This window comes from Phocoena phocoena, chromosome 9 (genome assembly GCF_963924675.1).
Source record: "Phocoena phocoena chromosome 9, mPhoPho1.1, whole genome shotgun sequence".
NCBI classification, from domain to species: domain Eukaryota; kingdom Metazoa; phylum Chordata; class Mammalia; order Artiodactyla; family Phocoenidae; genus Phocoena; species Phocoena phocoena.
In genome coordinates, this window is record NC_089227.1 from 59,570,182 (window position 1) to 59,585,977 (window position 15,796).

Below are 15,796 nucleotides of genomic sequence, written 5' to 3' on the forward strand. Positions count from 1 at the left end.
TGGTCCTGGGTCAGAAGACAGTCGGGCCACTCCCCCTACCCAGCTGCAGGCTTGCCGTGTATTTCCTGGGTGTTCAACCTTCACTGTTTTCCTGGGTGATGTCATTACTAAGGGGTTAGCGTGGTGGTTAAGAGAGCCTGACTTGCCTGGGCTCACCTCTCAGCTCTCCACTTACTAGAGATAGATAGCCTGCTTCCCCTCTGTGCCTCATCTGTAAACTGGAGATCATACTCATAACTAGTACCTACATCATGAGATTGCCCAAGTGCCCTTTAAATGAATTAATACACGTAAAGTACTTGGAACAGTGCCGGGCACACACAAATGCCTTCCCATTTCTTTGTCTTCTTGCTGTTGCTGTCACCCTTTGCATGTTGCAGCTTCCTTACCCAGACTCCGAAGTCACCTTTGTGTGCATAGTAAAGAGAAAGAACCAGATCTCAGTGAAAGTTGATTATTTCAAATGAAGGAGAGGAAGGAGTCACAGGTTTCAAGCTTCGATGAATGGGAGAAAGCCTTTGACAGAAATGGTAATGCTGGGAGTGAGGAGCTAGAACTGATGACAGTAGGGTTATCTCACTAGTTTGCAAATTAATCTGCTGGGATGGGAGCATATTTCTTTTTGATAGTACTTTTTGTCTAAAATAAATAGAAGATATGAAACCTCAACCAGTTTTTGAGACAGTGTTCCAACTATGTATTATTTCTTAGCAGTTCCTAGCGCCAGGTCCTTGACTACCAATGCTAGGCTCTTTTTTGAGTTTACAAGGTTGTTCTTTGCAGGTCCAACACAGGTTTTTAAAGCAGTCTTTCTTATAATTTAAATTTTAGTCTTGAAAGCCTGGGAATGGTGGCATTATCGAATAAGAGAGAATGGTGCTGAATCCCCATTTCTTGGGACAAAGTGACTGAAGGATAAAAGTGTGAAGACAGTTTGACGAATCAGGGCTGTGGCGTAACCTCAAAGGCAGTGGCTTCTCTTCCCATACCTTCATGTTTTGTTGCGGCAGACAGATGTCAAAAATCTAGGGACTTAAAGTTTATATAGATTTCATTTCAACAAAATACTGCTCACAGTTTTTTTTAAAAGCTGGATATGCTGGTACTCATAGAGGAATGGCTTATTTTTTGCACGCTATGAGTTACCACTCAAAAATCAGAGGAAAAGCAATATGTAAAAGCTATAATATTTGGCAAGATATGAGTAGTGCTATAGAGAATTACAAATGATGTGCTTTGGAGGGGCTGTGTGTGGATCATATAAAGAAAAGGCTAGTTGAAGAAGTTTTTAAAAAAAGATCTTGTATAGAAAACTGTTTTTGATGTAGAGCTTAAAGGAGAAGAAAAAGTTTGGGCAGGTACAGCAGGGCTGAGGCAGCAGGAGTATTCCCAGAAGAGGCAGAAGTGTGAGCCCAGGATGGGAAGTACAGTTGTAGGTAGGGAGGCACTGCTCTACAGTGGAACTGCTTTATTACACTGGTGTGGGTAGAAAAATGTTGGCATCTATAGGTAAACTCAGGCTAGGATGCAGAAATAGTCAAGCCCAGCAGGTGATATTAACGAGGACTTTGACAAGGGAAATGGAAAACCATTGCAGGTTTTGAGCAGAGTCACTTGATCCGGGTGGCAGGGGCACTACTAAGGGCAAGCACGTTGTTCTAGGAACAGAAAAGGGCTCTTTATCTGGCCTTCCAGGATCAGGAGGCCTCCTGGAAAATAGCCAAGAGACAAACGTGAAAAGAGCAGAGAGATTAGCTCAAGCTAAGGTCCAGAGGTGAGCTCCAGCCTGGAAGGCTCAAGAAGCGGAAGGTCTGGGCTGGTCACTAAGGGCCTTGTGCAACATGACGGGACCTGAACTTGATCCTGAGGGCAGTGGGGCACCAGCAGAGATTTTTATGGAGGGGGAGGGACATGGTAAGTGACATGTCCCTTATACTGATCACTCTGATGGCTGTGTGGAAGAGGATGAGACAGGAGGCAGGAAGACCAGGTGAGGGAATCCAGAAGTGCTGGTGGCCTGCATTAAGTCAGCATCACAGAGATGGAGAAAAGGAGCCAGATTCTAGAGTAATCACTCAGGAAAAATCAACAGGAGTTTGTGATGGAGTGGCTGTTGAGAACAAGCAACAGGGAAGGGTCTGAGTTGGCCTCCAGGTCCTTGGGCAAGGAGGTAGATGCCAGCATATGGTAACCAAAGTGATGCCAGGGGAAAGTTCATTTTCTCTGAAAATATTTCCTGTCTCTCTTGGATCTCAGGCTCTCTCTTCTCCTACATAAAGACGGTAGCAGCCGGAGGAAGGTAGGGCCAGTTCTGGCTGTCCTTGGGATTCAGATTTAGTAAAGAAATGCAAGTACCCTGGTGACTGATACCTGTCTGCCCCCAAGTTTGGAGGAAGCTGAGGGCTGGGCTAATGAGCAGGCTGTGTACCTGGAAACCTGAGTACTAATTTGAGGTTGAACAGCCACATTGGAGAAAGTCCCTTTGGGAGACTGCAAGGCTGGCATTGTACTGGAATGATTGGGTTTAGATCATCTTTGAGACAAACGACCTGCTAGATTTGGATCAAACCCCTAGATTTTGATGCGGGTTTCTCACAGAAACCAGGATCAATCAGACAGATGTAGTAATGGCATAGGGTGGCAGGGTCACTAAATAGCAGGAGGACGTGCATTTCATTCCATTTGGGCTGGACTGCCATCCCCCTCCCCCAAACTGTACTGAAACCCGATCAACTCATTTGTTGGAACGACACATGGATATGCCAGAGCTTTTATAATTTATCAAGACAGGAGGACAGACACCTCATCACCCTTGGCCCAGTTAGCACTGTTTCTAATATTCCTGGTTCACTTCCGTTTTTCAGCCTGTATTTGGCCGGCGATGGGCTAATTTGCATTACTCTTCTACTATTTTGCCTCTTTTTAGGATCCAGGCTGTTCCACTGGAAGCTTGTTTTAGAAGAACCGAGTCAACAAAAGCTTTGTGTGGAACTCAGCAAATTGTCACACCCGATAACAATGTTAAGAAAGAACAGGAGCAAACTTCGAAATGATGTTTTAGTTTTTTGTTTTGTACATAGGGGGATGGGGAGGTGTGTTTGGTGGATATATTTACCATGGGAAAAGTGTTCAGGAGTGACTGTCTCTCTCGATTATACCTTTAGTGAAGTTGCCAATAATCAGGATTTACATAGAATAAAAGACCCAGTGAATATTTGAAAATCTTCTCTTTCCTGTTTCTGTATACTGTAACCATGGTAACAAGACTTCTTAGGCTTGTAGATTTTTAAGAAAGCAAATTACGGATGAATTGTTAATAAATATTGAAGGTGGAGTAGAAACAACTGTCACGGTAACTATGGTCTTCAATGTGCAAATGAATATGTCCTTAGATGTCCTTTTGTACAAAACCAATTAAGCTGTAGTCCCCTTAGCCATGAAGTTATTCGCTCTTTCCTACCTCACAGGAGAGGACTGAAGGATACCATACTAATTTCAGGTGAGGGAGAGCCCTCTGGTGGAAAATCATCAGGGCAGACAGTGGCACAGGAAAAAAAGCAGAGAAGTCAAAGAAGGAATGTTAAATTTAGTCCATCGAGTTGAACTGCAAAACATAAACATGATGGGACTTGCCATATCTTCCTGCTGATTTGGAAGATTTTTATCGACAAGTCTGTCGTGTGGAATTGTCAGGAAGGTATGGAGGCCTGTGCTAAGTAGGAACTCAAATTAAAATCATTATTCCAAGGATACACAATGTTCTTCATAGCCCTCACCTAAAAAGCTTGGGATGGACGAGGTCAGGGAGTGGGGGGGTTGCATTTTGGTAATAAATTTAAAAATCTAAAGTAGATGAGACGAACACCACCACCCCTACTCAGGGGTTGTTAGAGATAGGGTTCCAGTTGCTTCTTTAAACGGAAGAATGCAATTCATTGTGTTGTTTTTCTTGTAACTAGGAAGAAAATTACAAAGCACTTTCACCCCCTAATCCCTGACCGTAATACATGCCTGAGATTATAATGCCACATTTTTACAAAAATTTTCATAGTCTCTTGGCTAGGGTCATGGTATTTCTGTTAGCCCTTTATTCTTATTACTAATTATTTGTAAATATGAGAGGAGACTTTAAAAATCTTAAAATTTTGCAGTTTAAAATGACTTACTGGCTAATTGTTTATAGAGGAAGATTTTAAAAATCATATTGTGTGGAAAATACCCCGCTGTACACGTGCATTCATACATACATTCCTAAAAAACATATATCGTTAGGGTTGGGGCCCCTGGCTTATAGCTGTGTTATTGACCATCATCTGTGAGCCCCTCTCAAGGGGTCAAAAAGCATGTTTCCAGGCAATAAGAAACTCACTTTGAAGCTTATGCCCTACAAAGCCTGTGTAAGATGCATCACCAGTGCAGTAGAGTTGGCCGGTTAAAATGTGGACCCCAGCACCTTTTAGCTAAAACCACAATTGCCTTCATTTCCAGTCTGTGACACTGGAGAGTCTCTGACTGTCTAGTTGGCAAACCTGGTTTGTCCTTTTCTGACAAATGGCCGTATGGAGAAAATGGCTATAGCAAGAGCTTGTAAATCCTATCTGTCCTTCAAGGACCATCTAAGTAAGGTCTCCTGTCTTCCTTGCAGCCTGAACTCTCGGGGTCTTCCTCTCTGTGAGACTCACATGGGCGCTCAGTCATATGCTGCGTTGTATGGTGGCTTAACTCCTTGCATGGGTGTCCTGTCTCCCTGGTAGATGCATATGCCCTTGAGGGCAAGGCCAGTGTATCCTGGGTCTAGTCATTCATACTCATTCATTCATTCACTCATTCATTCATACAACAAATAGCTTTTGAGACTATCTGGGGCCAAGTTTTACTCTCTGGAGATGTACTGGTGAACAAAACGAACAAGATCTCTTTCTGCCCGTGGGAGTGGTGAACCTTCAACTCATACCCACAACTGGAAATTTTCCACAAGGAAAGATAAATATAAATATATACACTGTGATAAAACTTACAGAGGAAAAAAGAATATAGTGCCATAAGAGAGAACCCTGGGTGGCCTTATTTATGTTGGGGGTCAGAAAACACCACCGAAGTAGAAATGTTTAAGATGAAAACCAAAGACATGGTATATTCCCCATGTACTAAAAAGTACTTCTTACTTCGAGAAATGTTTAATCAGCTCTCAGGTCACGTGGTATAATACTACTAGCTGCAGGGGGTGCTCCTGGCTGTGTCTTCCAGTGTGACCACACCCTTCCCTTATTTGCCACCAACCAGTCTATCTTCTTTCTGGTGCTCCCTAGTTCTAATAGCCCATGGAGACCCTGCCGTGTCAGCACAAGCTATAGTGGAAGTGAAACAGCTGGACCTCGGTGCTACTTGCAGAGATAGGACAAAGGTTCTTCTCGTGAACATATTTACAAAGCATTTTAGCAGTCTAGAGAACAATTATGCTAACCACAGCACCATGCCCTTGATGGCTGTAATGCTTCAAAATAAAAAGCACGTGGCCTTTGGAATTCAGCAGATCTGGGTTTGAAGCTAGCCCTGTGACCTTGAAGAGATTTCATAGTCTGTTTTCTCATCTGTAAAATGAGGGCAAACCCCCTTGAAACTCACAAGGTTTTGTGAGGATTAACATAACGCACCCAGACACAGAAGAGAAGGCAGTCGCTAAACCTTCATTGCAATCCCCTGTACTTCTTTCTTTCTGGATTTGGTCCGGGAGGGACCTGGGGACACCAGGCAGCGTAATTATTCAGAACCTGGAAGCTGGAGTCAGGAACACACAGACAGAAGCCCAGATAAGTGGGTGGGGCCCACCTAGGAGGAGAAAGAGGGGCTTTGCATTAGGGCTCCTTAAGACTTATGGGAGTTTGATCACAAGAAAGAGTCCGTTCTAGGTCCCCCAGGAGAGGGATGTGAGCAGGGCAGGAGGTAAGTTTCCCTCAAAACCTGAGACCCATAGGTAACTGCATTGGTGAGATGGGCCTTGGGAGTGGTGCAGGGGAGGGCAAACAGGAAAGGCAGAAAAGTATGGGAGGAGAAACTTACCTCGAATAGGACATACGGCTTGTCTTGCAAATGTCTGCAAATGTTATGATTATAATCAGATCCCTCTTAATCCTTTACAGGTAAGTACAGATGCTTCCAGCTTGAGAAAGACAGATCCCAAAGGTCGGAGTGCACTGTTGGCTGATATCCAGCAAGGAACTCGCCTACGAAAAGTCACACAGATCAATGACCGCAGTGCCCCGCAAATCGAGAGTAAGTGAGCACATGGGCCAGGGCGGCTGAGAGCCAAGGGCAGGCCATGTGAGGCTCAGCCAGACACGCCTGGCTTGCTCAGGGCAGGAGCCACAAATGCTACCCAGGACACACATCAGGCCATCTCAGACCTGCTCAGTGTACAATTCACGTGGGCGAGAGAATCAGAGCCACCCTTCCAGGTCTGCAGAGGGTGTATAGCGTGTCTACCATCACTTTTCAAATGCTTAAAAAAAAAAACCTTCATGGTAAGATAATTTTTTAGTTGTGATAAAATACACATAATATAAAACTCACCATTTTAACCATTTTAAAGTGTCCAATTCAGTGGCATTTATCCATATATATTCAGAATGTTGTTGCATCCATCACCCCTGTCTAGTTCCAGAACATTTCCACCACCCCAAAAGGAAACCCATACCTATTAGCAATCCCTCCCTAGTCCCTCTATCTCCCCGAATCCCTGGCAACCACTAAGTCTACTTTCTGTCACTATGGATTTGCCTCTTCTGCATATTTCATACAAATGGAATCTTATGATACGTGGCCTTTTGTGACCGGCTCCTTTTATTTCCCATAATGTTTTCAAAGCTCATCCATGCTATAGAATGTATCAGTACTTTACTCCTTTTTATTGTTGAAGAAGAGTTGATTGTATGGATGTACCACTTTGTGTTTATCCACCGTGAGACAACATTTAAAGATCATTTACCCTGTGTCAACATAGTCCTCAAATTGAATGAGAGAAAAATTCAAGTCTCAACATTAACAAATGCACACAGATGTCCACAGAGCCTGGCAAGGTTTTTGTTTTTCACAAGGAAAAATATTTCTGCTGAATTCTCTCACAGGATCATATGACTGTGTGTTTCTGTGACTTCTAGAGTATGATGGTGTAAAAGGAGCCCTGTGCCTGGGTCAGATGACCATGTTGAGTTCTGATTCTGCTACTGGGCAAATCAGGGAAGCTCTCTGAGGCTCAGTTTGCTCATCTGTAAAATGGGGAGATAGTAATACCTGCTCTCTTTTTTTGGTCAAGATTGTTGAAGGCTGAAATAATATATGCGGAAATATTTTTCAATGTCAGGTATTATTATGTCTCCATATATTTTGCTATGATACCTGATGGTAATTCTCAAAGATAGTCCTAAGATATAATTGTATCTAATATCTTTAATTATATATGTTAATGCACATGGATAGACAAATTATTTTAAGACATATTTTCAACATTGATTATAATAAAAATTAGTTTCTGGCTAGACCCACCATCTAATTAGTTAAGCCCAATTAACAGATAAATCCATTTTATTGGAACACTCATTTCTTTATCATTCTAGTGAAGAGGTGATGTATAATGTTAATACTTGGAATAATCTGGCCACATTCATCCAGGAGTGGGCACTGTGCCCTGATTTCTCTGTGCATATTAGCTTCAGGCTGTGAACATTTTCTGCCAGGAATTCTTATAAGCTGTCTTCTCATTTTATGTAATCACATACATCTGGAAGGCTGGAATTAGTGACACCTCTCCTCAGGGGCTCATGAGCTTTCTCTTCCATAGAAAAAGAACCGGTGCAGGGAGGAACATGGGGCGCGGGGAGTGGGAGCCGGGGAGACAGAGAAGGAAAATGCCAAAGCAAAAATCACTGCAGACCTTCACTTCCTGCTTGCAAGTCCTGGGCCAGGCTCTGTAGACAAGAAGTTAAAATTACTGCCTGAATTAAATCTGTGGGTTTTCTTGGTCTAGTCCCCCCACAAAAGCAGTCAAGTGAAAATGGGGTCAGCTCTATACATAACAGTGTCTGGGTTTTCTAATTTGAAAGGTACTACCAGTTCCCCCATTGGCATCTACTAAATGGCAGTATAAGGATGCTTTTTTTTTTTTTTTAATCCCTTTTCAGAGTGGTCACTACTGATGGTTCTTTGGTAGCTTGGAGAGGGTGGCAGACAGGCCTGGGCACATGAGTCTATAGGGTATCAAGGCAGGGGGTTCTTGAGAAAGGTACTGGGTAGAAGGGTAACACTGGTGGTGAGAACAGGACGGCTGCCACAGGCAGTGTTAGACCACAGTCGGGGTGAGAGTTGGCCACTCAGCTCTGCTCACAGGTCCTCATCTACTCGCCTCTTCTCTCTAAAGGTTCTAAAGGAACCAACAAAGAAGGAGGAGGTCCTGCAAACTCTCGAGGCGGGAGCACGCCCCCAGCCCTGGGAGATCTGTTTGCTGGTGGCTTTCCAGTGTTACGACCAGCAGGCCAGAGGGATGCAGCAGGTAAGGAAGAGTTCCGACTGGCTACCCTGTGGCCCTTGTCTCCTTACCTTGTAGAACCAACAGGACAATCCTCACCTGCCAGTAAGTGACATGTTGAGAGTGAACAGTTATATGGTAGGAGATCACATATTTGGAAGCCTGAGCACTGGAAGTTTCCAAAACACAGAATTGTTTTTAAGGGATCTTTGAAATCTTCATCCTGTTTAAATCATCCCACTGTAATCACTGAAGAATGAGTTGCCATAGTGTAGAGTCTTTAGCAACGGTGAGATCGTGGCCCACACTGCAAAGTATGGATGTAAATCACAATAGAAGATCTTAGTGACATCACTGTGGACTCGCTGGCAATGGTGAGTTGTGATGGTTCTCCAGCATTGTATCTGTTAGGTGTTGCTGTGTAACAAACCCTAAACCTGAGGGGCTTTGAATAACCATTTATTTAGCTTACAGCTCGGTGGGTTGGCAATTAGGGTGGCCTCAGCTGGGCCCCAGCTAGCATCTACAGGTTGCGTCAGTGGCTTTGCTAATCGTATATTTCTTATGTCTCTGGTGCCCCTGCTGGGACAACTGGCCTGACTGATCCCTCTGGTCTCTCAGGATCTAGCAGACTATTTAGGTTTGTCTTCATGGTGATGGCAGGATGGAGAGGACAGAGTATATAAAGCCTCTTGAGGCTTAGTCTTTTTTATTTTTAATAAATTTATTTATTTTCTTTATTTATTTTTGGTTGTGTTGGGTCTTCCTTGATGCACACAGGCTTCCTCTAGTTGCGGCGAGCGGGGGCTACTCTTCATTGTGGTGCGCGGGCTTCTCATTGCGGTGGCTTCTCTTGTTGTGGAACACGGGCTTTAGGCACGCGGGCTTCAGTAGTTGGGGCATACGGGCTCAGTAGCTGTGGCTTGCGGGCTCTAGAGCACAGGCTCAGTAGTTGTGGCACGTGGGCTTAGTTGCTCCGTGGCATGTGGGATCTTCCCGGACCAGGGCTCGAACCCATGTCCCCTGCATTGGCAGGCAGGTTCTTAACCACTGCGCTACCAGGGAAGTCCTGGCTTAGTCTTGGAACTGGCAAAGCATCACTTCCTACCACGGCCTGTCGCCCGAAGCAAGTCGCAGGCCAGCTCAGAGACAAGGGTGGGCAAGAGACTTCAACTCTGATGAAAGGAACTGCAAAATCACATTTCCAAGACTGTGGAATCAGGAATGCGTGGTTAATTGAGACCATTTTTGCGACCAGTCTACCACAGTCATTTGTGTTTTAACAGGTACCAGATGTTTCGAAAGCACTGAATTAAAATCGGGCAAATATATAATTGTTATGTGCAAAAAAAAAGTGTTTTTCCTATTACTGTGCTCTTTAGTCAGAAAGATATAACAAAATCCAAGAATTTCATTTGTCTAGGGAATAACAAGCCCCAAACGTTCCTGGTCTAGAGTCTTCTACCATGTGACTTCTCTAACCTCTTCAATGGCCTCTGTGGCTGTTAGACGTTCCAGGGTGCATTTGCTGCCGTCACTTACTGATAAAGTCAGTTTGAACCTTCGGAGCCATTTCATTTCCTCATCTTTGCTGAGACTTTGGCAGATAAGAAGGTGCTGAAGTCCTCCTGAATAAAGAGAGCTGGCATTCCTCAGTGCCCGCTTCTTTTTCAAGATTCCTGAGTTGGATCCAAAAAAAAGTCCTCGGGGGTATAAAACTTCCACTGGTCTCTCTTCACACAAATAAAGGTAGGAAAGATAACCGCCAGTGAGCTTTTAACAGGGACCAGCCAAAGGGAGTCAGCAGTGTTCTAACTTGTCTCCAATAGGACACAAGTGCCAGATGTTTGAGCCACTAGGTGAAAGACAAGAATTGACCTTTTTGGAGGCAACAAAGACCATAATGAAGTGACTAATTATGCCTGTTCCAGGATGGAAACTCAAGAACAAGCCAATAGGTAGATACACGGGCTGGGTGCCATGTCAGAGTAAGACAGACCATGGCTCTCCTCTCTCAGAGCTCTCCTATTGACCCCTTTGTCATTCAGAGAAAAGGACTTCGGCCCTTGCTACCTGTCTCATCTTCTGTGCTACCACCCTCCTTGCTGTTCTTGCACAGGCCAGGCATGCTGCTACCACAGGGCCTTTGCACTGACCGCTCCTATGGCCTGAAACACTCTTCCTAAGGTGTCCACATGGCCCAGTCTCCCTTCCTTCAAGTCTCTGCTCAAGTGGCAGCTGATCAACCTATCAGGGAGGCTTTTACTCATCATCTCATATATTGATAAAATATGAGTCCCACCCTCTCATTCTGTATTCCCTCTACCTTGATTTATTTTTCTTATAGTTATCACCATCTGACATATTATTTATTAACTGGTTTCTTTCTTTATTTTCTGTCTTCTCCCTCTAAATGTAAGATCCATGAAGGCAGGAGCTGTGTTGTGTTCACTGCCTTACAAGTGCCCGGTGCGTAGTGGGTGCTCAGTAAGTATTTGTTGAGTGGAATGTGTGAGTGGGTAGTGTGGTCGCTTAGAGCCATCAGGCCCAGAAATCAGTGTCCAGTGCTCACAATACTTTTAGCGGCCCATGAAAATGTTTGAATTTCTTTTAAAATTTAAAATACGTGAACTTTTAGGGTCAAAGATTGTATTTGTCTTTATACCAAAGCAGTCAGGAAACATAATTTTAAAAACATTTTTTAAGGAGGAAGGGGCCCACAGAGGCAAAAGCGCCCAGGGTCTTTGAAAGTCATAATGTGGCCCTGGCTTAGAGCTCCGAGGGAGGGATCGTTAAAATAAGATATGATGAGTAAACGTCACTGGCTTGTATAGAATGTGTAATGAGACTTCCATGCAATCCAAGTTCTCTTGGAAACATAGACAGATGGAAAGAGGAAGCCATAGTTCATCTTTTGATAAACCCCAGCCTCTAAAAGCTGATTCCTTTCACATCAGTGAAGCCCCCTTGATGCTCTTGAGCTGGTCCTTCCCCACCCGCTTCATGGTCTCCTCCTGTGTTTCAAATTGGATTTCTAGGGCTAGCGTTCATGTTCTGAAGGAAAGCCTCCTTCCTTCCTTCCCTTGGTGCTTGCTTACTCTTGGAGCCCTCTCTGCTGCCTGGTTTCCTCACCTGCACTGATGCTGATTCCCGTGGGTCTCACCTTCAATTCGTGCTGCCCAGCTCTCTGCTTCATCCTGGAATGGGCATGAACATAAGCTGGGCAAGGATTTGTGCTGTCCTTGTTTCTGCTGCTCACATTATGATAAAAAAAAAAAAAAGGCTTTTCCCATTTCTCATTAGGTTGGTCACTTAAAAGGTTTTGGAATCTTGGATACGTGGTGTTCCCAGACACTTAAGGGGTTGATTCTGTTCCTCAAACTTGTTATCCTTTTAAAGTTCATCTGGAAGATGGGCACAGAGGGAGGCCTTGCCTTGTTTGGAGAGCAGTCTGGGTCCTCCATCTTCTTCTCTGTGTACTATGGAAACAGGTTTGAGACCTTGGATGCAGGAATCCCTGAGGCTGACACCTATATAAAATGTCTCACGTTGGAGTTGCAGGTGGACAGATCCTGTCCCTGGAAAGGCCAGGTGGGGACCTTCCACTCCTGGTCATGGTCAGTCAGCCATTCTGGAAATGCCCGCCTTAGACCTCCGGTGGCACCAAGTCCGCCAGGGTGGATGCATAGGTGCAAAGACATTATCTCCTCCACGACCACCTCAAAGAAAATTGCAACAGAGAATAATGACACCACCACCCTGCCTCAAGAACAGCATTCCACAGTTGAGACTTGTCCTGAGTCGTGTTGTCCAGGTGGCTGTCACATCATAGCCAGAGGAGGGTCATCTGTTTGGAAAGCCAGATACCGCGGTCCTGCTCGCTTAGTTTCAGCCCCAGGATCGCCTCTTCCATATCTTGCCTTGATTGGCCTGACTTGCGGCGTCAAGTACTTTTAGCACCTGATTGGGTAAACACACTGGAGACTCACGGGCTGAAACACTCAGAACCATCAACAGCTGCTGGCATTATAATCTGACATGAAAGCTGTGTTTCCTATTCTGCAGCACCGGGAAGTTGGAGGTGTGAGAAGCAAACATTTTTTTCAAGTGTTTTCCACATGTTTTCATGGAGATTATAAAATATAGGGGTGCTGGAATAGGAAACCTGTATTCTCCAAAATTCCTTTTAGGAAGAGCAGTGTATTTATTCAGAAGAAATGTCTTAATATGCCTCCTGAGTGGAGGGTGGATCCTCCAAGGACATATTTAACCGACTGCGGAACTTCTGTGCAGTAAACAGGGAGAGGAACTTTTTTCTCCTCAGAGCGACAGAGGGGAAAAAAGGGTAAGAAGTGGCAGTTGGGTGAAAAGGTGTGCAAAGAGTGAGGAGGCCCCAACCGGGGAGCACCCTCCACCCCAGTCGCCCATAATGTCCACCAAACACAAATGCTTACTGTGAGCAAGTCGTTGTTGCTGTTGAGTTCAAGAGGCATTGGATTGCAGGTTGGAGTTGATGTGGTAAAGGATCTATGGGGTGAGGAAGCCAGGTGACCAGGAGGCAGAGAGCCCCTTAGAAATGGGCACAAGTCTTTGGGAAAGGGAGCTTTGAACTTCCAGAGTGCATGGAACCGGAAGGTTCAAGGTCATTGGACCTGGATCCCCAAGGCAGGGTATCTTCCCACTGACTTCCAAATCACCTCGTCCATTCAGGGAACCTTGAACCTTCTGCTCTCGATGCAGAAACAAAGTCCTTGTTCACAAAATGCTGGGAGTAGGGAAAACCTCCCTCATCAGGAGCTTTTGGGTGGTACACCCGCAGACGTGGGCTGACTGGCCTAGTGGGTAACAGGGGGTGAGTGTGCCGGTGGCCTTGAGATGAGGAAGGGTGAAGGTGGTCGGGCAGTCCTGCGTCCTGGGCTGGGAGCATGGAGCCCTGGGCAGATGAGAGTGGAGGCAGAATGGAACAGCAGACAACCTGGTGGCTTGAGCTGGGCTTCTCTGGCAGGAGGGGGACAGCGCGTTTATTCTGGCAAGGACCTGGGGCTGGTCCAGCTGGCCCTCTTGTGTGATAGCTGCTGCATCTGAGGCCTCCACTGGACCCTCGGGAAGAGAGCATCCACCAGGCGGTTCACTGACGTGCTGGACAGCGTCCGTCACTGCCGCCCACACCCTTGCGTTTCTCCCAATTCTACCCACTGAGCTAACTCAGAACTCCTTTCACTTTCAGGCGGCAAGACAGGGCAGGGCCCTGGCTCCCGAGCGCCTTCTCCCCGGCTTCCCACCAAAACTATCAGCGGCCCGTTCAACCCCCCTGCATCTCCCAGGCTAGGCGACGCCTCCGAGGCGCATGGCGTGGCGGGGACGGTCCCTCCTCGCCCCAGCATGCCCGCCCCACCTCCCCCGCCCTTACCCCCGGCCCTGCCCCCGCCCTTACCCCCGGCCCTGCCCCCGTCCTCCCCCGCCAAAGTCCCGCTGGTGTCCCCACCTGGCCCACCGACCAAGGGGAGCGCCCCGGTGCTCGCACCCCCTCCGCCCTGTGCACCGCCGCCTCCACCCCCGCTGCCCCCGGCCTTGGCTCCCAGTGACAAGGCGGTGAGGCCTCAGCTAGCCCGCTTGCACCTACCGCCCGTCCCGCCCCCGCTGCCTCTCCTCCCACCTTGCGGGTACCCTGGGCTCAGTGCGGAAGCTGCCAGCCCTGCCCAAGATGTGCCGGAGCCTCCAGCCCCTCCGCTCCCGCCGCCCCCACCGCCCCCGCTCCCCACTTACGCCCCACGCACCCCCAGAGCCTCTCTGCCTGCGCCCCCTTTGCCGGGCGCTAACAACAGCGGTGAAGTCCCACCCCCACGGCCCCCCAAGTCCCCATGCTTCCAGGCCCAGTCCCCCGAGCCCAGCGCGCAGGCCTTGCCGGCGCCACCTGCCCTTCCAGGGTCTCAGACGTTCCCGCAGAAGAAGAGGCCCGGCCGAAGCCCCGGTAAGCACCCCTGTTCTTGTCCGGGGGGGCCGTACCACAGGATCATCTGGCTGTTGGGAGGTGCTTGGTTGGGACACAGCCAGAGGCCTGCTACTGTGGGCCACTTGGGAGCACCTCGGGATGTCTTACTCTTGGGATTTTGTTTTAGAACACACCTGTTCAGTGCCCCTGTGGAGCACAATGAAAACGTGTTGTGTGGGACTTTATGCTGGAGGTATTCAGGTTAGAGACAGGAAACCAAGGGTGAGGGAGGTCGCAAGACTTGTCCGAGATCGTGCAGACAACACACCGGGGCTTCTGGCCTTCATCACCTCGCCATTACTAGCTGTGTGACCCAGGGCAATCGCTTCGCCTCTCTGTGCTTCCTTCTCACCTGTGAAATGGGTATAGCAATAGTTCCCCCTCATGCGGTTGTTGGAACAGTGAGATCCAGAGAAGGGTTATTTATTTTTACTATCACCATTCAGACTTCAAATCTACTCCCAGGGGTCGAGGTGTCTCTGGGTACAGTTGTTTCCAGAACCCGTTCTCCTGTTTAATTTTTGCCTAAGTTATTATAGTCTGGCACCTGGCCAGAACCTTCACTGGTCCTCAGCAGATTAGCTTAGCATTTTGCCATATTTTTGGCAGGTTCTCCAGCTGACTCAGGAAAATGGAGGGTCCGTGTTTTCAGCCAAACATTAAAAATAATCCCTTCACGTATTCAGCAGAGATCGTTCTGGATTGAATATACAGGCCCTATGACTGTGATTTCCATGAAGTGATGAGGCTTCGATCACCTCTGGTGTCCTTCTAAATGGAAAGCACGCTACACATCCACACACACACCCGTGTACACACACACACACTCATAAACATACGCACACACTCATGAATACCCACATCCACACACACAGCCCAACACACATCCACAGTTATACATACACACACATTCTCTTTGGTTTTTCAGAAAATCTTTTGATACAGAAAGTTTCTTAAATGTATGCCCTTGAATTAAAAATAATACAAGCTCATTGTAGAGAAAATAGAAAAAAATTGAAGTCACGCATAATAACGTCACTCAGAAATAAAAACTGTCATATTTGGATATGTTTCCTTTCTCTTTTTGCTGAATATATCTACATATTTACAGGGTTACTATTAATACTATTTTGTATATACTATTTTCTATTCTGTTTTTATTTAGTATTAAAAGCAATTTTGAATACACAACTATATATAAAATAGATAATCAACAAGGATCTACTGTAGAGCACAGGGAACTCTACTCAATATTCTGTAATAACCTATATGGGAAATCTGAA

At 46.3% G+C, this 15,796-nt stretch overlaps 1 protein-coding gene across 1 annotated transcript in view; it reads left to right on the forward strand.

Annotated features, from left to right (window-relative positions):
* Positions 1–1,841: 1,841 nt before the first annotated feature.
* Positions 1,842–15,796, forward strand: part of WIPF3 (WAS/WASL interacting protein family member 3) — a 34,832-nt gene continuing 20,877 nt past the window's right edge. Inside the window, exons 1-5 of the mRNA XM_065883561.1 lie at positions 1,842–1,914; positions 5,310–5,539; positions 6,141–6,273; positions 8,414–8,545; positions 13,749–14,492. Of these exons, the coding sequence (XP_065739633.1) occupies positions 1,842–1,914; positions 5,310–5,539; positions 6,141–6,273; positions 8,414–8,545; positions 13,749–14,492 (1,312 nt within the window). The remainder of the gene's footprint in view (positions 1,915–5,309; positions 5,540–6,140; positions 6,274–8,413; positions 8,546–13,748; positions 14,493–15,796) is intronic.